The 26,686-nt window shown below is 38.3% G+C and overlaps 2 protein-coding genes across 3 annotated transcripts in view; one reads left to right on the top strand and one right to left on the bottom strand.

Moving 5' to 3' along the window:
• Positions 1–1,260: 1,260 nt before the first annotated feature.
• LOC133523427 (cell division cycle protein 27 homolog) lies at positions 1,261–6,698 on the bottom strand. Its single transcript, XM_061859000.1, has 4 exons — positions 6,526–6,698; positions 6,365–6,440; positions 6,012–6,159; positions 1,261–5,919 (listed from the first exon to the last, which is right to left on the bottom strand). The coding sequence occupies exons 1-4, from the start codon at positions 6,547–6,549 to the stop codon at positions 4,035–4,037; spliced, it is 2,133 nt and encodes a 710-aa protein (XP_061714984.1). The 5' UTR covers positions 6,550–6,698; the 3' UTR covers positions 1,261–4,034.
• Positions 6,699–6,947: 249 nt separating this feature from the next.
• LOC133523431 (transmembrane protein 184B) overlaps positions 6,948–26,686 on the top strand; it is a 51,662-nt gene continuing 31,923 nt past the window's right edge. Inside the window, exons 1-2 of one of the 2 annotated variants that reach the window (XM_061859006.1) lie at positions 6,948–7,230; positions 15,699–15,858. In XM_061859006.1, the coding sequence (XP_061714990.1) occupies positions 15,700–15,858 (159 nt within the window). In that variant the 5' untranslated portion in view covers positions 6,948–7,230; position 15,699. The remainder of the gene's footprint in view (positions 7,231–15,698; positions 15,859–26,686) is intronic. The other variant, XM_061859005.1, reaches the window with a different exon arrangement.

Here is a 26,686-nt window from a genome sequence, read left to right on the forward strand (position 1 = left end):
AAATGCAATTTTTTTTTTGTGGAATATGGTTAATATCTGTCGGGTTTAATTGGCCCACGGCTTATGTTTTTTGGAACCATTATTTCCATGATTCTTTGATACTGTCATCATGCCAATTGTGTAATCTCTAAAAAGAAATTTTTTTGTATATTTGATTATACCTACTCATTTATAGGGAGCGTGCATGAACTATAGGAGGCAGCACAGGAGCCGTCAGATTTTTGGCGCGAGGCGTAAATGTGATGTTTTTTGTTCCGATGTAGCCCACAAGATGGCAGACCCTCCAACGCGCACGGTCCCTATAATCAAATTTTAAAAAGAAAGTTCGCATTCCATCGGAATGTTTTTCTTTTCAATAATTCGAATTTAGATAGTACTCGAGAATCAGACTTATATATATGCAAATCTTAGTATATTATGAAGTCATAAAAACGCGTGAATTTGTACCTTAGTTCTCTTGAACTTGTACCTTTGTTTGTGGTAGTCAAGATGGTCTGTGTCGCAGTCAAATTGTAAGTCTGCCTTTTACAAACGGCGTCGTCATTTTACAAACGTGAACGCGGCGTTTTGGTCGAATTAGTTCTTTGATTTACCACGCGCGGCGCTGCTCATCAAAACTATGAAAAACACTGAGGTGTCTATCACATCTGAGTTCGTCGGACTTATTAGGGGCGAGTGGGGCGGGGGAGGCTTTTGGATCTGGGTGGCTCCGGCGCTGCGCCACGGAGCAGCTTGTTTTCCGCGCCTCCCATTTCGCAATTGCTCTCTAGGGGTAGGAAAGACAAGACCACGTGGATAGTGGGGTGCACTGATTCGGTTTTGAGTGACCTTGAGGATGGTATAACCATGCATGATAAAATAGCAAACCATGGTCGTCCTCAGACAACCATCACGTTTACGTTGACAATATTGAGCGCACTAACAATTTGCCTTCGGCAATTTGCAGAAGTGTTGTAAAATGACGACGCCGAGTGTAAAAGGCGTATTCTTACAATTTGACTGCAACATCATATATACGAGTACATTTAACTTTGTACGTTATCACATTAACTTAGTGTATAATTACAATTATCACACCAATTGGCAGTATACTTTTAATACCGACTGTATTCTGTTTAGGTAGAAAATCGAATGTATTAAAACATCAGTCAACCATAAATTAAAAGCAATTTTACTTGTAATTGGATGTGTGAAAGAATGTTGCGATGCGTGTGAAACATTTTATCTTTATAGGTAATATGTTTTTCAATAAAAGGCACATTAATATTACATCAGTTCTATTTATTTTAATTCATACACATAATTAGAGGTGGTTTAAATCAAGCATGTCCTGGTGATTTTAAATGTCAAACAGTGCTATAATTAATTTTATTATTATTGTACAAACACATGGAAAATACACGAAAATGATTTCATGCACTATGAACTAAGATGCTGGCAACCTCCTATTCTTGAACTACAAGATTTCAAATTCGTTCTTGGGCCATCTCCTTATCAAGTTACTAGACAAGCCTACTTCATACCCCAATATGGTAACCCCTCGTCTCTTTGCATTGTGCTTTTTTGTCATACTCCCTGGTAAACCCACTTTTTGTTTTGTCAACTTGACTATTCAGTACTTTGGTACTGGAGTAGTCAGTTTGGTAAAAATTATCGCAACACAACTACTGTTAAAAAAATAAGAGCATGCGTAGATAATTTCGTACGCCTAGTCCACTTGCTGCTGATTGCATATACTCAGTTTCGTAAAACCCAGCTGTAGGACGTAGGTATAATAAATACATGCATAGGACGTGCATACCCAGTACACCCACTTTGTAAATGAATTCCATTCGTTAAGTGTGTATGCACTTTTGCAGCTGTGTGTACAATTTTTTTTACGTATAGAGCTCCATGGTTGGGGAGTCTTAAGAGGGGATTTTTGGAGTCACCTTGCACCCTGTTAGTACCTCAATCGAGTGTGAGTCCTTGTCTTGCCACCTTGAAATACTCGAGCGTATCAGATTAAGATACGATGGATTAATGGCTAGTTAAATAGTGCCCATTTCAATAATCTGACGAATTTAGCGATATGTAAACTAGTGCCAGGGTCACAAAGTTGCAAAAAAAAAAATCGCGACCTTAACTTACTCGAGCGCGTTCGATATTTTTTTTATTTTGAATGGACTAATGCAAGAATAACGAAATTAAATAATCTGCCGATGTGCACAAGCCAAAGTGTAAAATCTTTTATGAAGTTTAGTGCGGCCAGCCCTTTCACTTGTACGCTATATCTTACTCCTGTTTGTAAATTAAGCACACTTTTAGATATAGTGTAGAAAAAGTATAGCTTACGGGTGTAAAATTTAATTGTAATTTATGTTTTTAGTCGTTGGATTTTTTTTTCATTCTTTCGCACCGTTCTCATATAGCCCTCTGTTGTCATTATTTTCATAAAACACTTTTAACGAAATAATTTAAGTATTGATAATAATAATAGGGGAGCGCAAGATGCTAAATTTGAAGTTACTCGAACTTTAAAAAAAATTCATTCAGAAATCTTCATACACTGATATCTCTTGAACCCGTTGGTCGATTTTAGTCTACATACAGGTATTCTACGCAGTCTATTAAGCACAAAATAGTTTACAGATAAAAACAAATATACATCTAGTATGTATTTTTTAAATTATCATACAGATTTTTTTAAATCGTCAGAATAAGGATACTGCTGGGACATTAATCTGAACCTTTCTGTATAATAATCTGACACGCTCGAGTATTTCAAAATGGCCGTTTTGTTTTGCAATTTGCATACGGATAGCTGAAATCGTCAGATTATTGAAATAAACACTGTTGTGTGGTCCACTTAACATCCCCTTTGAATATCTGACACATTCGAGTATTTTTTTTTCTAATTTTCTACCCTGACTATGTAAACCAAAATAGCAGATTAACATGTCCTTGTTTTCAGAGACATGTGGCGCGATTGACACTACCAATATCACACGCGCTCGAATAACTGCACATGGCGATTTTTTTTTTACATTTAAAAAAATCTGTAGTCTACTCGCTAAAGAGAAATTATTATACAACCTTTTTTATTCCTATCACAAACACAACATTTTTTTCTTTCCAATCCAATAGGTCTCTACGACGCTTGAGTAACTACACATTTAGCATCGTCGGCTCCCCAGCTACTAGTTTAGATATTGAGCAGAACAGAAAATGGGGTTCCCAGCGAGATTGACACCTTCACGTGGCAATAATGTCCACATGCATAGCTCAAATAGTTCAGATTATAAATACTTATAGTTAAGAGCGTAATTATCTGCATCAGACATACATTGGAACACCGCCAGCGGTTCTCGACATAAGAATTTCTACAAACTACATGAGCTGGCCTCATTTCACAAACTTCACAGTGTCTGGTCACTAACATTTTCCTGTACATTTCTAGGTCTGTAAGTGACGACGGTATATATCGATGTTTACTTGCTGGACCAGCATGGGAAATTGTCAATAACAGACAATTGTCAGTTGGTGAAACACGGGCGTGGTATCACCCCACTCTGCCTTTGTACAAAAGAAGATACACAAACCCCCAACAACATAGTTGTAGCACTCGCTTAACAGTATCACGAATTTTTATGGCATTAATAAATATAATATATTTGCATCATCATTACCTTTTCATACAGCGTCGAATTAACTTCATTTGAGATCAAAGCCCTGAGTCTCTCGATCTTACAAAAGCATCATTTATAAATTCTATGCATAGTTTAGGAGTTCAATTTGATATACAAGTTACATAATCTAGGATGACATTAGGAATATCCACAACTTATTCTATACATATAAACAAATCCAGATACGCCCTTACTACTATAGCAGCTAAATGCCACCACACACCTATCGAGCTCCATAAAGCTATATTTGGAAGATTTGGTGTCGATAAGAGCTCGAATGGTGAGCGCGATATTTACATGAATCAGTCAACGCGGCGCGCCCACGGCGCTTACTGCCTGTCATCGGCGTTCATTATCAGCAGAGAACTAAGTTGATCTCTCTGGTGGGTCCTCCTGTTTTGATGGATCAAAGCCTTCTTTGATGTGGCCTCCTGTGCCTTTCGGGTCTAAATCTGTCGCCCAGCTGAAATGCATAAGTGCTAAGTGCTTGTTGCCAAGCTCGTTATGAACCTTGCCAAGTAAATAATATACTAATGATTCTCTTGGAGCTATGTCCTTTAAGTGATGTAGATCTGACAATGCGTCTTGCGGTCTTCCAGCGCGCAGCAAGACCGATGCTCTGTGGAACCTGCAAAGGGGGTTCTCTGTGTCCAGTTGTACGGCCCGCTCTAGTGTTGAGAGGGCTCTGTCCATTTTACCTAAAGCTGCCTGAGCAAGCCCAAGTTGACATCTTAAGACTCCCGAGTGGGGATGAATGGTCAGTGCACGCCGTATGTGAACTTCCGACGCTTTCCAACGCTCTTGCCGCGCATAGACTGTCGCTATACCAAACCATGCTACATAATTACGGGGATCAATACTGACTGCAGTTCTAAAGCTAGCAAGTGCTTTATCTGTTTCCTCCGCTACTGCATACTCATGTCCTAATAAAGCATGGGCATAAGATGCATAGGGATCCATTTGAACAGCTCTTTTAAAGAATTTAAGAGCAGTTTCTCGTTCTTTATGGAGAGAGAAACAGTTGCCAGATACCAACCAGGCGATAGGATCACTCCTATCCATTTCTACTAACTCTTGAGCCAATGCAGACAACTGCGCTTCACGCTGCAAGTGCCACAGGCAAGTACTATAAATATCCATTCCTTCAGTCCGACAAGGATGCATTTTCCTTATTTCTGCAAATACTTTTGCTGCAGCTTCATACTGAGCCATCTCATAATGTGCCCGTGCAATCATAGTTTGAACCCATGGTGATGCTAACTGTTTAGCAGGTATATCTTGAAATAGTTTGATGGCATTTTTACAATCTAAGAATGCTAATGCCTTGTAAGCATCTCCTAACTCTCTCATTAAATTTAATAATGCTACTCCATTAGAGCTCTTTGGCGTAAGAGTGGGTGTTACAGTTTCTATAGATTTTGACTTCTCATTTGTTTCAACAGCATTTGCTTTGATGTTGCTTTTAGCAGTCCGCTGCTTATTTTTTCTTGATGGACTTTTAGGAGCTACAAACTTTCTGCTTGGTGACTTATTATTCTCTTTGACTGAATAACTACTGTTGTTGCTGAATAGCCTTGAAGACCGCCGAGGTGCCGGGCCCAAAGTACATCTAGGTGTAGGACTGAATACTGCATCTTTTAGTTGCCCCATTTGTGCTCTTAAGGAGTTTACTATTTTAGGTATGGCTTTTTGCTCATTTGAGTCAGTGAGTGTGGGAGTATACAAAACAGGAGATTCTTCCATTGGTAACATTCCAAAAGAGGGGGAAAATTGTATTGGTGCTAGTCCACTAAAGACACTGTGCATGCGTTTCACAGGGGCCTGCGTCTCAGGTGTGATGCTGGTGGACATGGTCATTGGACTCCGAGGGGCCACGTTATTCATTGGAGTCACATTAGCATTCATACTGATACTAGTATTATTAGGAATGTTGCTATTAACAAATGAAATATTTTCAGAATTGTTGACTAGATTCACAAATGTGGTCACACCAAATGAAAAGTCAGTGTTATTCATTTGGAATACTTGATGTGGATCTACTTTCTCACCTAAATTACACAAATCCACAAAAGAGCTCCACATGAATGGATTGAGTGACAGAGCCTTCCGGAGTGCATCTGTGGCTTTACTTCTCCTCTCTGTGATATTGAAGATGTGGGCAAGAAGTTGCAGTGCATATGGAGCCTGTTCCCCAAATTCAGAAGCCACAATCTCAATGTTGGATCCCAATACCACTTCTGCATCTTTGTAACTGGAATAAACCAGAATAGTTACATTAGCTAAGTTATAACTACAACATAATCAGACCATGACACAGATGAAAATCAAGTTAGTACTACTTACTTTTTCAATTCTATAGAACACTTGGCTAGTAGGAACCTCGCCTGGGGTATGGTCAGTGGTATATTTTGTAGCAAGTGGTGAGCCTCGTTGAGCCGCGCACATCTGTAGTAGCATGTTCCCAAAAGGAAAGCTGTCTCCTCTGATCCAACTAGAACACAAGATTATTACTATTTTTAACACATATTGTGTAGAGTATTGCCACTGGATACATACGCATAGAAAACTCTAATTATAGCAATATGAGGCAATCGATAATCCTCATTACCACCAATGGTATTATTACCAATTTTAGCAAACTTTGAAGTGATAACTGTGGCAGAGGAAGAAAAAATCAATTAGAACAAAATGTTTACCTTCAGCATGTAGTCTTTCGGCCAAGAATATAGCGTTGTCATATTCATAATTGTTCAAACAATCCCAAATGATAACCTGTGGAATAAAACGATGTTTATGTGTAAAATATCTAAGATAGGAACACCTTGACAGCTACGCTGGAAAGTGATTTCCTGCTTACCTGTATAGGTTCTTGGACAATCATTTTGATGATATTATAAAACTTTAAGATTCTATACGCTCCCAAAGAAAATATTCAACATTGCAAGCCACGATTATTATAGTCACAAAATAAAGATAAAACGTATCATTAGACGGACATTTTCATTTCAGTTTGTTAACTGTCTATGGTTTGATTACGAAAGCTTTGTGCTCGCCAGTATTAAAAATATTTCATAAAAATGTTTAATTTCAAATCGTTAAATGCATTTTTGCATTTTATTTTGATATTTTTAACAACAATGACCTTTTAGATAATTTTCAGTGTTTCGCATTCATGAAAATATTAATGTATATATTTTACTTCCAATAAAGTCAGCGTTATTATCTGAAATTACAATGGTTTTACTTCTATCTCAAACAGCTGTCGATTTCATATTGTCTATGGAACTTATGGAACAATCGTACGAAAGCGAACAGTTCTTTATTTATTGTGAATACGCGAAGAAACCGAGGGACTCCTAGATTTTCTTTTTTGTTTTGCAAGTGATTAGCAGGATTGTGTTGTTTGTGAATTATAAAGTTATAGTGTATTAACGCGAGAAAAATCGATGAGATTGTGTGTACAGTGGTGCGAACAATATGTGCAGTGTTGATTACGAATGACATCTGCTAGAAGGAAAACGGAATTGCAGTAGTTAGAGGACGTGGATTACACATCGTACAGGTAAACCTTGACGAGCGATTTTCCCTAGGAAGCTAGACTGGGTTACAATTAAGGCTATTAAATTGTGTTGTGCGTCACTAACGGAACTAATCGCCCTTCACTCTTCTCTTGTGGAGTACCTCAAACAAGATAATGTCAAGACGTGTGACCTCCAGCTTTAAGCTCCTTTCTCAATTCAGAACTATTATTGTTTGTGTTGAGGCCTTGCTTAATCTGCTAATATGACATAGTACTTTAGTTTCCTAAGAAATGAATACGTTCTAGTTATCATGTAGGTGATTCGAAATGGCTATTTGATTTTGCAACTATGTAAGTCACCAGGAAGTAGGAAATAATAACAGAACCAAGTTTCTCCTAGTAAGTCATATCTTAAAGGCAAAAATTGCAGAATTTCAAGTCATAAAATTAGAGCAGTCTGTTTGTACAGCTGTTAATTTGCGCCTTGAGGCATGTGACGTCATTTAATTGTTTATTTTGTTATTATAACAGACCTATTCAGAATAGTGGCGAATAAAAATACCGAAGTTGAAACAATAATCTTAGACTATTGTTAGATGGCAATAACATAATAGTACTTCACCACCACAATTCAAAATATCATATAGGTATCCATAGATGAAATATTAAAAGTAGTTATTAGTTTTTAACTTATTTCTCCATATGCAGTAAAATTGCATATTACATAAAGTTTTATATAATTGACAAATAAATATTGAATAGCCAGAACATCTGGATTTTCACAACATTTTAAATTAACCCATGATTGAATATTGAATACAACAAATATTTTTATTATTATTGTACAGTGTTATTCAATCATTTTTATATATGAAAACATTTAAAACAGTCCCAATTTATGACTTAGTTATGGTCCAATTTGCTAGTATTCAAACAAAACTGCTACTTTATGAAAAAGGGGGCTCTTAGCATAAAACTTTATAAATCTCTAAAATGTTGTATCTTTGAAAGGGACAGACCATTACCAACAGCATGTTACATTTAACAGATATTTATAAATAACTTAATAAGTGTTTGGTTTTGGCTTTAAATAAAATATAATAAATATTATTGTGATATTCTTACACAAATTGACTAAGTCCCACAGTAAGCAAAAGGGCTTGTTGTGGGTACTCAGACAACAATATATAATATACAAATACTTAAATACATGGAAAACATCATGATGATTGATTATGTATCTCAAGGTGTTATTCTTTGAAATGAAGTTATGGTTTATTTAATTTGACTTCCAGATCCTGAAAAATCTGCCTTTGATTAGAGCAAGTCGCTTATAACAATGAAATAGCCGGGTCCACACAGAGCGAGCATATGTGTGGACCCGGCTAATTCAGTTTTTTTTTTTTCGGACTGTTCTTTAATATGTTGTAGTTTGAACCATAGTATATATTTGGATATATTGGAATTCACATGTGAGGATAGAGATAAAACCACAAGGTTTACAATATATACTTATTTTATAAACTTTACACTTATGTGGCTTTGCACTGCCCAATAACTTTATTTCTAGCCACTGAATCGCTATCTGAAGGTTGTCTGGAAGAGATCGCTTTTTAGCGATAAGTCCGCCTGTTGTTACCTACTTACATATGTCCTTTTTTTTTTGTTTGTAACATGTATATTTCTTTGTAGTGCACAATAAAGTATTTTATTATTATTATTATCTTTATTCATTTCTTTTCTCAGGCTAGGATTTTTATAATATGGATATAAAAGTAAAATATAAAAACACTTACAAAACAATACAAAAGATATAAACACATTATAAAAAACCTAACCTAGGGTGCCGCCAGCAGCGGGGCAGGGCCCAAGCTGCCGGTGGTCAGGGCCGCAGAGAGAGGAACCGACGTACTATACGCGCCGTGTCCAAAATTACTGCCTTCTGCATCTGACCCTTGATCCAGCCACCTAGCGAGAGTCTCTCTAGGTGTTGGTCGAGACTCTTCGCTATGAGACCGTTCGCTGACACGACTATCGGGACAATGATCGTCGAATCAACATCCCACATGGCGGTTATCTCGTGAGCCAAGTCTAGGTACTTACTGGACTTGTCCTTCTCGGCTTTCACGAGATTCTCATCATGGGGGATGGTGATGTCGACGAGCACGGCCCGGCGTTGCGATCGATCTATTATCACGATGTCAGGCTTATTGGCTACAATAGTCCTGTCAGTAATATTATTATTTATCCTTTATTTATCTTTTTCTCTCAGATTAGGCTTTTTACAATATGTATATAAAAGTAAAATATAAAAACACTTACAAAACAATACAAAAGATATAAACACATTATAAAAAACCTAACCTAGGGTGCCGCCAGCAGCGGGGCAGGGCCCAAGCTGCCGGTGGTCAGGGCCGCAGGGAGAGGAACCGCCGGACTATCCGCGCCGTGTCCAAGATCACCGCCTTCTGCATCTGACCCTTGATCCAACCACCTAGCGAGAGTCTCTCAAGGTGTTGGTCGAGACTCTTCGCTATGAGACCGTTCGCTGAAACGACTATCGGGACAATGATCGTCGAATCAACATCCCACATGGCGGTTATCTCGTGAGCCAAGTCTAGGTACTTACTGGATTTGTCCTTCTCGGCTTTCACGAGATTCTCGTCATGGGGGATGGTGATGTCGACGAGCACGGCCCGGCGTTGCGATCGATCTATTATCACGATGTCAGGCTTATTGGCTACAATAGTCCTGTCAGTGATAATAGATCGATCCCAATAGAGCGTGGCACGACCATTTTCGAGAACTGGCGCAGGTGAGTACTTGTAGTACGGTACTTCGCGGTCCACAAGGCCGTATAGAAGAGCAAGTTGCTGGTGAATAATCCTGGCTACGAGATTATGTCTGTGCAAGTACTCGCCGTTAGCAAGATGAGAACAACCGGAAATGATATGCCTGAGTGACTCTCCGGGACGGCGGCATGCCCGACAAATGTCGACCGTACCGTCCTTCAGGATATATTTCCGATAGTTGTTCGTCATCATCACTTCGTCCGCAATTGCACAGGCAAAACCTTCGGTTTCTCCGAAGAGGTCCCCGAATCGTAACCAGTTCACCGACGCGAGCAGGTCCACGTCGGGTCCCGTGAGGGCCTTGTAGAACCGCCCGTGTAGCACCTTACTCTCCCATGCCGCCTTGCGATCCGCAGTACTTAGTACCACAGGTTTGCGCCAGTTCTCGTTTGCCAAGGAGAGCGGCGTGAGGTTCCTGTCTACTGCCACCACATCACGATGCATCCCACACTCGTTGTTAAGGAAATAATTCCTGAGATTGCACACCTCGCGGTTGTGGAGATCTTTGGCGTTTAGGAAGCCTCGACCTCCACACTTCCGTGGGATGTACAATCTCATAACTGACGAGCGTGGGTGCAGCATACGGTGTGTGGTGAGCAGTAGTCGGACCCTCCGGTCCAGGGCGTTCAGTTCGGTCTGAGTCCACCTTAGAATGCCAAAGGAGTATGTGAGTAAGGGCATTACCCAGGCGTTGAAGGAGCGCACTTTGTTGCCTCCTGACAAAAGACTGTTAAGGACTTTTGTGAGCCGACTAAAAAAGCGCTCCTTCACCGACTGTCTAATACCCTCGTCCTCAATACCCAACGACTGTGACATACCAAGGTATTTGTAGGTTTCTGATTCAGAGATAGATCTGAAAGACATTGCCTCAGATAGTTGTAAATTTGTTGAATTTACAACCTTCCCCCGCTGTACATGCATAACCGCACATTTATCGACACCAAACTCCATGTTGATGGCACTACTGAAAACTTCGGTGGTTTTCAGTAGCTCCAACAAGTCTTGGCTATTTGGTGCAAATAATTTGAGGTCATCCATGTACAGAAGGTGAGAAATGACTTCACCCTCTCTCCGAAGCCGGCAACCTAGTCCCGAATCCTTCAGCAGGGTGCTGAGGGGATTCAGAGCTAGGCAGAACCACAGGGGACTCAGACTATCACCCTGAAATATTCCTCGCTCAATCCTTATAAAATCCTGCGGGCCAGGGCGGTCATCCCCACCTCCTGGTTGACGAAGGACTGTGGTCCACTGCCTCATACACGCGCTTAGGAAGGCTCTTAAAGCTGTATCAACTTTATACAGCTCTAAGACCCTCCCCAGCCATGAGTGAGGCACCGAATCATAGGCCTTCTTGTAGTCAATCCAAGCGGCAGAGAGGGCCCCCTTATTCCGCCGGATTTGTTGGCAAATGGTCATGTCTATAAGGAGGAGCTCTTTAGTACCACGGGACCCAACCCTACATCCATTTTGAGCGGAGGCCAAAATGTTGTTTGCGACAATGTGCGCGTTTATTTTTGATCTCAAAATGGATGTAAGGAGCTTGTAGAGAGTAGGCAAGCACGTGATGGGTCTGTAGTTCTTTGCTTCCGTGGTACTACCGGACTTATAGAGCAGGAAGGTGACACCAGTTGTTAAGGAAGGTGGGAGAGAACCAAGCTCGAGGGCTTGTTGAAATTGTGCTGCCAAGCGCGAGTGCGAGCATCGGAACCATTTTAGCCAGAAGTTGTGCAATCCATCCGGCCCAGGGCTTTTCCAGTTCTGGGCCGTGCGGATGGCACAACTTACGTCATCGGGGCTGATGGTAATTGCCCCCATAGGTTCGATGGACTCGCACTCACGCTCGACAACACTCATCCAACCCCCCTCGGTGTGTTCGACAGACACTGACCAGATGCTACGCCAGAAATCAGTCATGGCAGTAGCATCCGGTGACCGCGTGTCGGACGCACGAAGGTTGGTTTCCTCCCACCTTCGGTATACCTTCCTTTGATCACTCTGAAAAAGACGATTCTGCTGGAATCGATCCACACGCTTTCTGTAGCGGCGAATACGGTTTGCCCATGCATACACTTTCTGCTTAAGAAAGTCGATGCGCTCCGTGAGATTGGCAATATAGTCGCGGGGCTCAATACCCGTCCCCGCGAACGCCTGATTCACAAAGCGCATTACTCGGGGGCGGTGGTTGCCCCCCCTGAAGCAGATCAGCTTTGCAATGAGAGTCCTAAACGAGTTGATACGTCGCTCGATCCGTATTTGCCATGCGGGGGCACCTCCGGCGGTCCTAGGTGCACGTTCAGCGTCCGGAAACTTGACTCGTGCAACACGGCATGCCGCGATGGCCCCGCAATACATGATCGCGTGCGTATCATCTAAATCTTTACTAGTCCGCAGATATGGCTCTAGTAAAGCGTTTAGGGCTCCCATTAGCGCTAGATTGCGTTTATTCATAGGCAAACGTGGTAATCGTGGCCTAGTGTTGGATGTGGACCGATACTGCGTAATCACCTCTTCCAGAGTCCTCCTCAGTTGCTCATTGGCAGATGTACTCACGCTCTGACTCGCAAAGTCCCCCTCGTCGGTACTGAAATCAACCCGCGGCGCCCCCGATGCCAGGTCGGGTGCGGGCATCGGATCCGGCGAAGTGGCGGGCAGATCTCGCACCGAGGAGGAGTCCGCGCGAGCAGAGAGAGCCTCCTGGCGAAGCCGATCAAGTGTCGCGTCATCCAACCGCTTTAGCCGCTGAATGACGCGCACCTGATCCGATAATCGTTGTTCCGATACGATGATGGTAGGTTCAAGAGCCTGAAACAGAGGAAGTATTCTTGAGCGATACGCGGATAGCTGTGTTCCCCCCTCTGTAGCCCCATAGTAGGCGCGCATGACGTTCTCATTCATGGATTGAGACCATCGCATGCGACGCACTACACCACCGGCAGCGGGAGCCGTGGGCGGGGCAGGATGTCCCGCAGGCCCCAAGCGTGCCGGCAGCGGTGGCCGCCCTCGTCGCGCAGGTGGTCGTGGCGGCGGCGGCGGCGGCCCGCACTCGTCGCTCGACTCGCTGGTGTCGGGCGCGGTGGCGAATTCATCGCCCGACGACGGTTGCGAGGAGACGGACGAGGCGGGCGAGGGTGGTGGACGTGCGTTTTGTAGAGACGCTAATTGGCCGCGTGTTTTACTTCTCGTAATCATTTCCGTTAGGTATGCATCTTGTAATACATGTCGAACATTTATGGTATCTTATTATACCCGATATATGATTCTTGATTGTAGACATGTCAAGGGTACTTTTTTCCATAAAATAAAGTTAAAAATCAACATGTAAATACAAAATATAGAAAATAGAAAAACACGTTTGACTTTGACGGCGTCATTTTTTTTTTTTTTTTTTTTTTTTTATTATTATTATTATATATATATTTTTTTTATTTAAATGTCATAATGATTACGTTTTTCGTCTTCCGCTATAACAATAACAATTTTTGTACAGTGACTTCTAAAGTATCACAAAAGCGTTATTATTATTCAAAAAGTTTTATTTGTCTAGTTATAAACAATTTGAGTTACATAAAAATCACAAATTGACTCCCATACAATTTGGAAAAGGGTCCTTATGACCAATTACAGGCAAAAAATGTTGATAATTACAATATACATAGCACTATATTAACACTAATCTATAGAACTAATAATTTAATTACTAATCTTGTATTAAAACAATACTGAAGAAAAAATGTTATCATAAGTTTACTCAAAATCTTGATTAATGCAAATTATATTCAAATGATCATAAGAGTAATTCTCATAAACGTTGTCAAATGATTCACACAGTACTGAGTTATCGCGGAAGCGAGCTAGTGTCCGACCAAAGGTTTGGTTTCTTTTCGCCCAAAAAATAATGTTTCGGTTTCGGCCTAATATCGGCAAAACTATCGGCTGAGCCGAAACCTACGAAATGATACTTAGTTTGTACGAAGTACCATTTCGTAAGTTCAGTACTGTGTGAAACTAAACAATGTGACAAACACAAAAAGTTGGGGAACACCTAGGACAACAAAATTAATATACTGATTTATGGTTACATTAATTAAAAATACACCATTCCCCCAATTATGCGCCACTAGACGGTCAACGCAGTCTTAATATATGTATAAAAGCGGTCTTATTGGATTTTTTCAACGATTTTAACAAGTCTACAAAAGTTTCCGCCGAAACTAGAGCCAAAGCTGAACCTTCGGTTACGGCAAAAAATCATGTTTCTGTCGGACACGAAAGCGAACACATTTGCACCACCAATCAGTAACCACTAAGGGGCTAGTCATGAAGAGAGACGGTGATAGCGGCGGTAAATGACAAAGGAAGAACGGTTACGTTTTGACACGCCGCCGCCAAGTGCGATTTGACGTCAGCGAAAAAATTTTGTACCTATCCGTAAAATAAAGTATACCTATGTATATAAATTAGAAATGCTTTTGAGAAACAGTTACAACTACATTTTATTAAACAATTTTTATCAACAGATTAATCATTCTTGTATATGGTATGTTTTGTGCCATAAGGACTCTTTTCTACTAAACTTTAAACCCAATTTTAATATAGAAATACTCAACTTACACTAGTGAAACCGAGCTACAAATACAGGTCTGTTTGTATATTTTACTAATTTGCATAGGACAAAATATGATAATTCTGAAGCATTTTACAAAAACGTCAATATCTTCGTTACTAGAAATTGCCATAAGGACCCTTTTCTCATGGACGGTCACATATATTGTAATATAATACAGAGCTATACATAAATTGAGAGGTATCTTAAGATGCCTTACTATAAGATATGTTTTGGTACATTATTGCTCCATCTGTGACGGGCTGGAAACCATACAGTCATGTTTTTGTGAACAATATAAATATTTTATTTTAAATTTAAATCTCTATATTTAAAATTCTGGACTGAGTCATATTTAGTATTGTTTCTTAGTTCATTAGTCAACTTATGTAAAGCAGAAATAAATTATAACATGGAAAATGCTGCATGTGAACAACTAATGGTAATTAAAATTGATAGTAATTTTATATATTTTTATTGTTTGAAATGACTGTCATGTGGTGTGTTAAATTTTTATTTTTTATTTAAGCTTAGTATGTCTACAAATCATGTGAGAAAAAGTGTGATTCAGACACGCCAATTAATACCACTATATTATATATTATGTACTTTCCTGCTAAAAATGTGTGTACTAACATGGTATAAACATTCTAATATGTATATCTTCCAAAGAAGGAAGGACAGCATAGGCTTTGTAAAATGGTCTGTCATGTCTCATTGGCATCCTGTGAGTATGGAAACCTAAAATTACAATCTGGTCTTTAAATGTTAAAGTCAGCTACTGCTCTCATCCAGTCCAGTGAACAGCAGTGTCTGCCGAATGATTTATTTCAAATAATAGTGTTATTAACTGTAATATGGATGATTTTTGCCATGTTAATGACTGAGTTTTGATGTTAGTAGCACTGGTGGACATAGCCAATTTTCTTTGTGTAAGCTTATGGCATATTGAATTCATGTTTTTATATTTTTCATCTAATTGATGCAGTTATACTGCACAGTTAAAAGGGTTTCTTTTGTAGGTACCATCATTACAAGTTGTCGTTTTATTGCAGGATGAATGTGACCGAGACAATTCCAGTATCGGCTCAGCCGATGGAGAAAACGCACAGTCTACTGGAGCCTCTACAGCAGCCAATGTTCCTGCAGACTCAAACTGCTCAGATAATCGCGGGGATCTTTGTATGGACCGCGCTGTTTATCACTTGCCAACAGGTATTAACAACTAATATTTACCACTCGTGTAATGTATAGAGGTAGGAAAAGCTGCTACCAAAGGCAAATAGTGGCATGTTTAAAATTGGGGAACTATCAAGTGTGAAGGTAGATTGGCAAATAATTGGTCATTAATGTCAGTATAGTTAAAATTGAAAGAGAATTAAAGGTTACGTTTACAGTCTGGTGCCGTGACCAACATATGTTTTGTAGCCTTTTTAGTTCTTTTTTAGGGTTCCGTAGCCAAATGGCAAAAAACGGAACCCTTATAGATTCGTCATGTCCGTCTGTCTGTCCGATTATGTCACAGCCACTTTTTTCCGAAACTATAAGAACTATAGTGTTCAAACTTGGTAAGTAGATGTATTCTATGAACAGCATTAAGATTTTCACACAAAAATAGAAAAATAACAATAAATTTTAGGGGTTCCCCAGACTTAGAACCGAAAATCAAAAAAAAAAATTTCATCAAACCCATACGTGTGGGGTATCTATGGTGGGATAAGTCTTCAAAAATGATATTGAGGTTTCTAATATCATTTTTTTCTAAACTGAATATTTTGCGCGAGAGACACTTCCGAAGTGGTAAAATGTGTGTACCCCCCCTGTAACTTCTAAAATAACAGAATGATAAAACTAAAAAAAATATATGATATACATTACCATGCAAACTTCCACCGAAAATTGGTTTGAACGAGATATAGTAAGTAGTTTTTTTTAATACGTCATAAATGGTACGGAACCCTTCATGGGCGAGTCCGACTCGCACTTGGCCGCTTTTTTCTACAAGATCACTTTATAGTAACAAGCGTAACTTGCCAAAAAGTCGATATTACCACCATATAAGTTATTTTTACCTTCCCTAATATTTAGCGTTGTAGCTGCAGAAAATATTAATAAAAGAAGGTCATAAAATCGTACGAAAATAATGCGCCTCGATAAATTTCTGAGGACAATTTACGAAGTGTGCATCACCTTATAATTATGTAATTTTTTAATTTTTCGCCTGTAGCTTACTCTTTCTACTTAATTAATAATAAGGCAAAGTATGATTTTGAAATAAGTAAGAATAGAAAGGAAAGAGGTTTACTATATTTAGGTATTGTGACATGGTTGTGACTAAGTTTACAATCTTCTTCTTTATAAGATCATGTTCTGCAGAGCATTCAGATGTTACAATATTTTGTGCAATTTTTGCTACCGATAGCCATCACAAGTTACATAAAGTGACATTTAGAAAGCTAGCTGATGGATATTACATAATTATATTATATGCATAATCAACACCGGCATCTTCATGTACAGATAGGGCTTCCGCCTTATTCTAACTGGTTAAGTTAAGCTGATTTTAGTTTAAAATGTACACCTTTTGCAAGGCAGGATTAACCGTACAGATAATGTTATTGTCCTTACTGTCTACTTGAATAGAGCCGAGACGTATGTGATCAGTAGTCCCAATACTTGAATATTCCCTGCCCTACACACAAAACGAACCTACCCAAGCAGAATGTTTATATATTATTTGTACGTTATCTAACTGTTTATAATTGATCTTGTTCGTCTTACTCCATAGTCGGCGCAACGTAAGAATTTATTAGGCTATCATACAGTTAAACGATAGGTCTTAGCGTCATATATATAAGGGTCAATTCATTACTGTGAAATATAAATTCTTACGTTACGCCGACTATATCGTAACATGTATAGTTGATGTAATTCGTAAAAGAAATGCTTCTCATAGCTTGTGACGGATCGGACAGCACCTTGTGACGACAAGATCAAAACTGCTGCAAAAAGCACAGTAAACACGATTAAAATTCGCATCAAACTTAATGATTCCTTTATGATTCATGAATTTTCCTCTAGATATTTATTTTCAATATAAAACGTCTTATGATTTTTTCATCTATGGTGTCTATGGAGTGCTCAAAATGCAAGGGCATGTGCAGATAATTTTGAACAATTCTTGCGTTTACCAACTTGTCATTGTCAACCAACTACACCGTTTTTGGTGAAACTGTCTGTTTTCTTGATAAGTTAGGGTCAAACAGTTGGTAAAAAACAACATGAGCGTAAAATGCGTTCGACGATGGAAGTAATCTAACGGCCGTGGGGCAGTCATTTAACTCGGGGTTACTTTGTGGTTCATTTTGACCTGTCCGGTTGATGGCCTAGTCGTTATTTGCTCTGTTGAGTTGAGACATATATTTTATGTCATGCCATGTCGACGCACGCAAAATCGGTTTCAGGAATGGTTACATTAAGCGTCCTATAATTCATTAGTCTTATTAAACCTAAGAAATTCTACAAAATTATATATTACGCTGGATATTTCGTCTTGCTAGCGTGCCTCACTGCATGCCTTCCTGTAATTTTTTCCTTTTTTTTTGAGCAACAGTCAGTATGTATTAGAAAGCGATTAAACTTTATCATACATTCTGTTCTACAAATTAATCGTCATTTTGTTAAAACCCGTACTTAACAAGAATGAAGTGCGATCAAACCGCACCACCAATGCGTCCGCCCGCTGCGTGGCCTCGATTCTTTGCTCAGCTGTTTTTGTGATTAGTTTTCACATTTGCGATTAATTAGCGCGACTAGAAAGCATGATTGATCCCTCTATTTGCTTCGTTTAGCGGTGTTTGTTTACATGTACACGTATTATTGAAAACCATCCAAGTTTGTTTTTCAAATCAAATCAAATAAAAAAAAAAAACACTTTATTGCCAAATAATTATGGTACAAAGAAAAGCAATACAAACAATACATAAAGTCTAGGTTAGGTATGTACTAACTTGTTCTAGGTCAAGTACTAACTTATTTGTCTAATCTAATTGGTAATCAAAATTAGCCAGACATGTTGGCTGTGGGTACCAAGCTCAGTATATGCTAGACTGGCGTCCAGCGCTGGTTTTCAGTTTGGCCCCTTTTTGTTGAGATCTGACGAAGTAATTACATGTCGATCTTTTCTGAGCCGTTAAGCATTTTACTTACATGGAAAACAAAACTTATATAAAATTATGAGCAGTTAAGAAATAACAGTAATGCGTAAAGAACTATGTACAGGATTGGAATATGTGTGTGTATATATTACCTTTGATAACTCATTTCGGTTGCAATTTTCCTAATTACATACTCTTGTTTCCTCGAATACGCCGAAAGATATAGACGTAGTAAACAGGGCCTCTTACACAGTCAGACGCCTGTGCGTGACAGGTAAGTTAGCTTAAAGGGATTACGGGTGTAACAATCTGTCTGTCAATTTGTTGTAAATGTTGTGATGTAAGCATAACAGTAGACAGCCGTGTATTAACTCTATACTCTATTCTTGCTGGCTACTTAAGGAGAATGAGCACCTTGTCCTACTGTCTTAGAGAAAAAACAAGCGAGATGAGCTCACCACATCAATAGGATTTTATACTTCGCGAATTCAGAACGTTAGACCTCTCTGGCAGGTATCACCATATTAAAGTTCATGAAGGGGATAAAGAAAAATAGCGTTTTTACTCTATTTGGACTAGGGAATGCAAAAACCGGAGGTATTTCAAAACCGGTTTTTTTCTTCGGTTTTACAAAAAAAAACCGAAACCGGTTAAAACCGGTTTCGGTTTTAAGGAACAACAATTCTTAAATTCATCGCCATAGAATAAAGAAAAGATTGCTTCACGTGTAAAAACGAATGCAAGTATAGTATATACACGATTTTATCACGAAATTAAAGACAGAATTTCTAACTATTTTATTCTATTGTATGGGAATTGTCAAATGACTTAATGTTATTTGTAACTAGGAGTAGGAACAAACCAATTTTAATTATTATTTTTTTGGTTTGTTGGTTAGACACCGATGGGATAGGTAATTTTTTCTTAAATATATGACAATATCAATTTATAATTTAATGTTATTTGTCTTAAATCAAATGGCCCAATCCGAAATCTTGCTCTAAGTTTTTCGCTGTCTTCTAGTATATATTCAAGTAGTTAATTCGTTTACTGTTACTACCTTCCTTTATAAAATATTTGCTAAGTTATTATGGATTTGTAAAGTAGGAAATAAATGAAACAAGCTTTGTTTTTACTCCATAATCAACTTTAATTAGTATTTGTACTATTAATCTCAAAAAAAGGTTCTCGGTAAGTCGTTATCACCGAAACAACAAAAGACTCTAAAGCTGCCATTGATATAATTGATTACGTGGAATTTTTCTACAGCGCATCGCATAATAAAATTATAAATTATAAGTAAGACCTTTTATACCCATTTTTATTAAAAAGTACTACTATAAAATTCGTACACCAGCACGGATGTCTTGCCACTGCCAGTACTTTATATTATTTAAATCTTTCGTATTTTTGTATTTTGTACTGTAAAAATTCATTTAGCGTTACAAATGATCAAACTAACACAACACCACATTATTTGATTTGATGTCGATTCAACCGGTATGGGATCGATTTACACCCTTATAATGAATAAAACATGCAACTTAGGTAAATAAAAAAAACCGAATAAAACCGAAACCGGTTTTTTCAAATTCTAAAAACCCGGTTTTGGGTTTCCGTCAAAAAACCGGTTTTAACCGGTTTTTCGGTTTCGGTTAAAACCGGTTTGCATTCCCTAATTTGGACACTGCAAATTTAATAAGATGCCAGTTGGACTAAAGACAGCTCGAGTAACATTTCAAAAGGGCTATTCCACGAGAATATCGGTTACGAAATACCATTCTTCTATAGTATTTCTGAAAGTGCTATATTTGGTCTAATACTAAGACATGACTTGGCTAACATATATAGTTAATAGGTAAAGTAAATTCTCGGGCATTACGCTTTTGATTGAAGTAGCTGCCAAGCTACCATACAAAGCAAAACCATTTCGTAAGCGATATTCTCGTGTAATGCCCTAAAATAGCTATGACTATACATTCCATTATAATTAATATAGCTGCAATATTTGTTTCATCTATCAATCCATAGTACTTGTAAAGAACTTGAATACCTAAAGGCCAAAGCACATTTCAGATGTGTCATCCTCATCAGCGTAGTTCACGACGAATCGACTACACCAGTTGTAAAGTTGAGAATTATATCAGCTGTCACATAGCTTGCGTTGCGTTCACAGGGAGCCAAGACCTGACCTGGACATATTTGCCCTACTTTAGGTATAACTAAATATGCCACTATGCCAAAATGTTTCAATATAAAGTCTCCAGCATAACAAGCCATTAGTGTTCGTAACGTCAATTAGCAATTTTTTGTGGCGTTATCAACCTGTCGTTATCGCCAGTAGAGCGCTACGCGAACTATTTACATTGATAGTGTTTAACTGTTTACCTTCGTATGCCTACTCTGTATGAAAAATAAGGAGAGAATAGGTGTTGATAGTAATGCAAGTCCGCTTATGCAAATCGCTTCTGTCTGATTATAGATTACTAGCTATGTCCGCGACCTTTAAAATCCCACGTGCACGGACACGTGCGATTTTAAAGGTTTGTTTCGGTGTATCTTCCTCCCCCAGGAAATAAATCTTCATATAATAACTACTTCTTTTGGACCCGGGTATGTCCTTAAACTACGTCCAAAAGAGAGGTATGGGCACTGTGAATGTCATGTTTTGTGTGGCAGGGCACAGCACAGCGGATGTCATTCCAGATATAGAGCAGAGTCCAACTGGGGAAGTACCTCCATCACCTTACAGAAAACCGCAGCCAAATAACACTAGTTTGAGTCTTTACGGAGACCTGTCAAAGAGACTCAGGGATGCAACTGGGGACCGGAGTGCTGGCAGTTACCTCGCTCAACGCATTAGTCTTGCAGTTCAGCGGGGTAACGTAGCCAGCCTTCGAAACCTTGCCACAGGGGCCTTTTTATTTAGATTTAGTTTAAACTTGTATTTAGTTTTTTTTTTCCTGATGTTGGTTTGAAATGTTTGCATAACTAACTTTTTTAACGTTTGCATAACTTAAACTTGCATAGACCGATGTTAACTAGCAAATTGCAAACTTAAGTATATTCCTAGTACCTTACCTATTTCAATCTATGGGTATTTAAAATATTGGAGGTCTACAAGTTCTCCAACTACAATTCGATATTGTCAAATATTCGAGAAACAACACTTTATATGAGAACATCCATTTCAATTTCTTAATACAGCAATATTAGGTACATCACACAACGCCGTCACCTTAAAATATTTGCATCGACTAGGAACGCCGTTTTAGGGTAATAAAATGCTTGTAACAAGAGGTAGGTATTTTCTTTATTGCGACCTACTTTACGCAGGCGGGAATACCGCCACTTATCACAATGAAACTGACTCACTTCGTTGTAAAATATCGTCGTCATGGATGGAGACTTGACGTACCTAGTACCTACTACAGCCAAGATAATCGACGTTTGTCACTTTTCGACATTTCAACAATACATCTCTGATATATAAGGTTAAGCATAGTTAATATAGAATTGGTACGCACTAGAAGATTGTTATTTTTTTAAGTAAATAAAATAAGAAAGTTATGAATGGTGAATTTTAATAGTAGGTAATTTATTTAGCTTTCAAATATGTATCAATTTTTAAAAAAATCTCTGTTATGTTAATAATTACGAACGGTTTTCATAATGGACCCCCGTCATTTTCTGCACAACACTTTTGTCGACATTTTTGGCATGTTGATTTCTTGTAGATCACAATGAATTGATACCCGGGACAATTTGACTAGTCTTGTTTAATTTTTTTCATGATTGCCCAGTAGTTTTTGATAGATTGAAATTGAGGACAATTCGAAGGATTCATCTCGCGGGGTATGTAATTGGCCTGATTATTAGCATACCATGCCAAAACTTTTTTGAGTAGTGGCAGCTGGCTAAATCTGGCCAACATTTCACAGGACCCTTATTGGTTTTAATAAACGGCAATACTCATTTCTCCAAGCGCTCTTTAATATTTCTAACACTTCCGACTTCATTGTTGACTATATGTTATAAAACTTTTCGTCTTACAGCCGCAATTATAAATTCCTTGTCATATCATGTTTTTTTGCGAACTTGTCAAGTTTCACGAACTTATATTCTTCGGGTAAATTACCTCTATTATTGGCCATATAAAATTTTGAACCGAGTAGTTGATTAAAATCGAGTTTTACATACGTCTTGTCGTCCAACAACAAGCAATCTTCGAATTTTGTTAATACTGGGTCGTACCGTACAATAGTCGAGGTAATAGTGTTTTAGCTTGTCGGATCTGTTTAACAGTCCGATTTGGCTGTTTTCTTGCTCGATAGCTCTTATAGCCATTTCTGAGGTAAATCATCTTTATCTTTCTAGAAGTTTCTTTGAATTTTTGGGATAAATCGTAATTAGACCGTCCTGAGTTTTGTTTGAGTGACCTTGGGACTTTTTTCCCAAAATCTTGTTATTTGTGCCAGACCTCCGATTAGTTTGTATTTTCCTGTCGGCTGATAGAGTCTCCATGTATCATTTTATGACCCTACAAATACTAGCTTTTAGCATCTTAAGCGACTTAGCTGTCTTTGTCCGGGATTGATAAGAATTTACGAAGTATTTGTGCACGATCAATCTCTTGTTTTCAATTTTCATGGTCGAAAACTTTAAAATGCATAAAGCTGGAAAAATATTTTCACCATTAATACTTTGAAGGTTGGTGATTGAACTGTGATTGTCAATTTTTTTCCCGCTATGGAATTATTATTGTTTAAGGGAGAATCAACTTTTTAGCGTCACTCGTTGCCATGGTTACGATTAGTTGTGCAGGGGACAAAAGTTCATTGAAATACTGATTTTATGGTACTTAAATGTATTAAACTTGCTTTTTTGTGGTCGTTATAACCAATGTCCATAATGGGCCCCCTACTAAGCATGTTAATAGAACGGCATACAACGTCTCTTCAAACAAACTGTGCCACTGTTGTCCCTTGGACAACGGGACAGGATAACAAAACAAAAAAAGTTGATTCACCCTTAAACATTACTAATTATGTGCCAATTCTATATGAACTAAGCTTTAAGATAAGATATGTAGGTATACGATTCCAAGCTAATGGTAATTTACTATGTGTTTGTTTTGGTGTCATTCAGAACAGTTGCACATGGCATCTTCACAGAGTAACTGGCCGCGTAGCGAACGTTACAATCGTTAACGCTCCGTAGCGTTAGCGTTGTAGTCATCTCTCTCTATCACTCTTCCGTATTAGTGCGACTGTGACAGTTGCGTTTCGTTTGCCACAGAGCGCGAACGATATGCACGTTGGCTACGCGGGCTGACATGCTGCGACTCATCTATATCAAATCATGATCATCATAAGTATCATAACTGTGGAATTTACATACCTACTTATAATAATTTCTCACAATATCTTGCATTTCAACGAATAATACATTGTAGGTACTTGATGTAAGCATAAATAACGAACAAAATATTTAGTAGTCCTTATATTTAGTAACCGTTTACAAGGCTGTGGCATTTACACCAATTAATAATTAGCAGAGCCCGTACTTTTCATGCCGTTGACAGAAAAATGACGTCACGCTACATGGAGTATGATTCCAATTAATATTTTCGTAATAATTAATCATTTATCAACCTCTTTAGGTAAGTTATACATATACTTGACAATCAGTACAGAAACGTCTAACTGACTTTCATCTTATTGTCACTCAAATAAATAATAGATTATTAATTTATTAAATAATACATATTTTCGATTATTAACAGCGTAACAAGCTTTTATTCTCGTAACAAGTATTTATTTTGATACCCGTCAATAAGTAAGTTATCTAAATTTGTAGTATTGTAAAACAACTCCCTGTATGTTAAATTACGTCATTTTTGCGTCAACGGCATGAAAAGTACGGGCCCTGATAATTAGTTACTTATCTTAGTTATCTGTACAGCCGTTTAAATATGAGATGAGATTGCCGATTTCAGTATCCTGAAAAGTGATCCAACGTAAACTCTCATTTCTGACGTTTTACCATCATCATCAATAGGCATTCGATCATCACAAAAAATAGGTTCGATTGAGACTAAGGGCCAGTTGCACCAACCACTATTGACGGACTGGTCAACGTCAATTAGCAATGAACGATGAAACTTCCCATACAATAAAAGCAAACGTTCTAACGATGACATACGGTTTTATGTAACCGACTCTGGAGAAAATAAATGTCCAACCTATATTCATACCTTGTTGCTTTTATGTGCAATTTGCATCATTTGGAATCCAGCGGCATGGTTGCAGCAGCCGCGATCCATCTCGTTCTTACAACGGCCTTTTGTGTTGGGAACTCGCAACCTGCCTAGCAGCTAGGTTATTTATAGCCCGTCGAAGTTTCTCCACAATGTTTACCTGCCACTAAGAGCCTCCGGGGCTCGTTATGTCTACAGTTAAATTTAGTTCAATCTGAATTTCAATGAGATTCTTGATTTATAGCAAATATTATTTTCGGGATAGTTTTAACCTTGTCAACAGAGAACCTACCCGCGGTGGTAAACAAACAGCCCGCCTAATGGTATGCTGTTACCTGGGGTAGCACATGCGCGTTGACTACCCTTTAAAATCATGTAGATCCTATTATAGTCCCTTTTTGAAGTATACACCCCACTGAAGTATGGGATTCTTGGTAAAACTTAGGCAGGAAGGCGAGGAAGTACATTAAGCATAAAAATAACGCCCTAATATTTAAACTTACACACATGTATACACATCCATACACCCAAACATGGAATTAGTATTAATTGAATTACAGAGCGATAGCGAACAGTAATTTGCCCTATTATCGCTAAAGGGCAACGTTAGACCCTAGAATCAATCTTCGGGTTGGGTACTCGTAATATGTACCTACTTATTAGTAGTTACTACATTTGTGTCCGACTAATGTACACCCAGCCGTAAAATTGAATGGCGACTTAATGAATGATAATAATAACACACAATGATATTTCATTCATAATGTGTGTATATTTTACAGCTCATTGTACATCGATAGTTATTTAAACTGGTAAATAATAATTATAGATTAGTACACGATTATGAAAAAGCCACAGCACTTTAAAAAATCGTGTTCCATTCGTTCTTATCGACTCTGAAGACGGTAAAATTCAACTGCAAAATAAGTCTTGTTCAAATAAAGAGAAAACTACGCAGTGAACTGAAATACTTGGACGGACTTTTCCTTTGCGTCATCAGGGTGTTCGATTTCTTACAAGTATGTTTACCGAGTCTATAGATTATTTACTAGGGTGTATTCCCCAAGGCTATCTGAGCGTGTCGCCTCAGACTGACTATACGCTCTGGATATTATATCTAAGATACGCAAATTACGGTCTCATTGGCCAATTTACCGTCCTATATGCCCAATTCAACTGTCATTTACTTAAAGCCGTCTTCTATTGAATACAGGATGACCTTAGCCATTGGACAAACCCTGAAATCCCAGGTAGGGTTACTTCTCAGGAATGCTCTGACGTTAATATTTTTTAATTAAAACAAAAGATAAAAAAAATAATCGAACAAATGTTATTTGCAATAATCGACAACAAAAAGAAACACACTGTGTTAATCTTTGGCAGTGTTTTTCACAATTTGTTCGAAATATTTGATAATGATGACATTTTTCAAAAGTCAGAATCTTATTAGTGTCATAAATAAAAAAGATAATCAAAAAAGTCGAAGAAGGTTCCATACTATTCTTTGAAGAAATTACCTTAAGAGCTACTAAATCATACAGGCTGCTCCAAAGTAAAAAATGGTAATTTGTTAATTTCTTCGAAACCGCTACACCGGTTGTTATGATACATACTTTGTACACTGGTT

The sequence above is a fragment of the Cydia pomonella genome, chromosome 12 (assembly GCF_033807575.1).
Source record: "Cydia pomonella isolate Wapato2018A chromosome 12, ilCydPomo1, whole genome shotgun sequence".
Classification (NCBI taxonomy): Eukaryota; Metazoa; Arthropoda; class Insecta; order Lepidoptera; family Tortricidae; genus Cydia; species Cydia pomonella.

Coding starts and splice junctions, on each gene's coding strand:
- LOC133523427 (XM_061859000.1), bottom strand. CDS start 6,549: ATGATTGTCCAAGAACCTATACAG. Junction 6,441..6,525: donor TTGTCCAAGAACCTATACAG/GTAAGCAGGAAA, acceptor TTTATTCCACAG/GTTATCATTTGGGATTGTTT. Junction 5,920..6,011: donor TGTTCTATAGAATTGAAAAA/GTAAGTAGTACT, acceptor GGTTTATTCCAG/TTACAAAGATGCAGAAGTGG.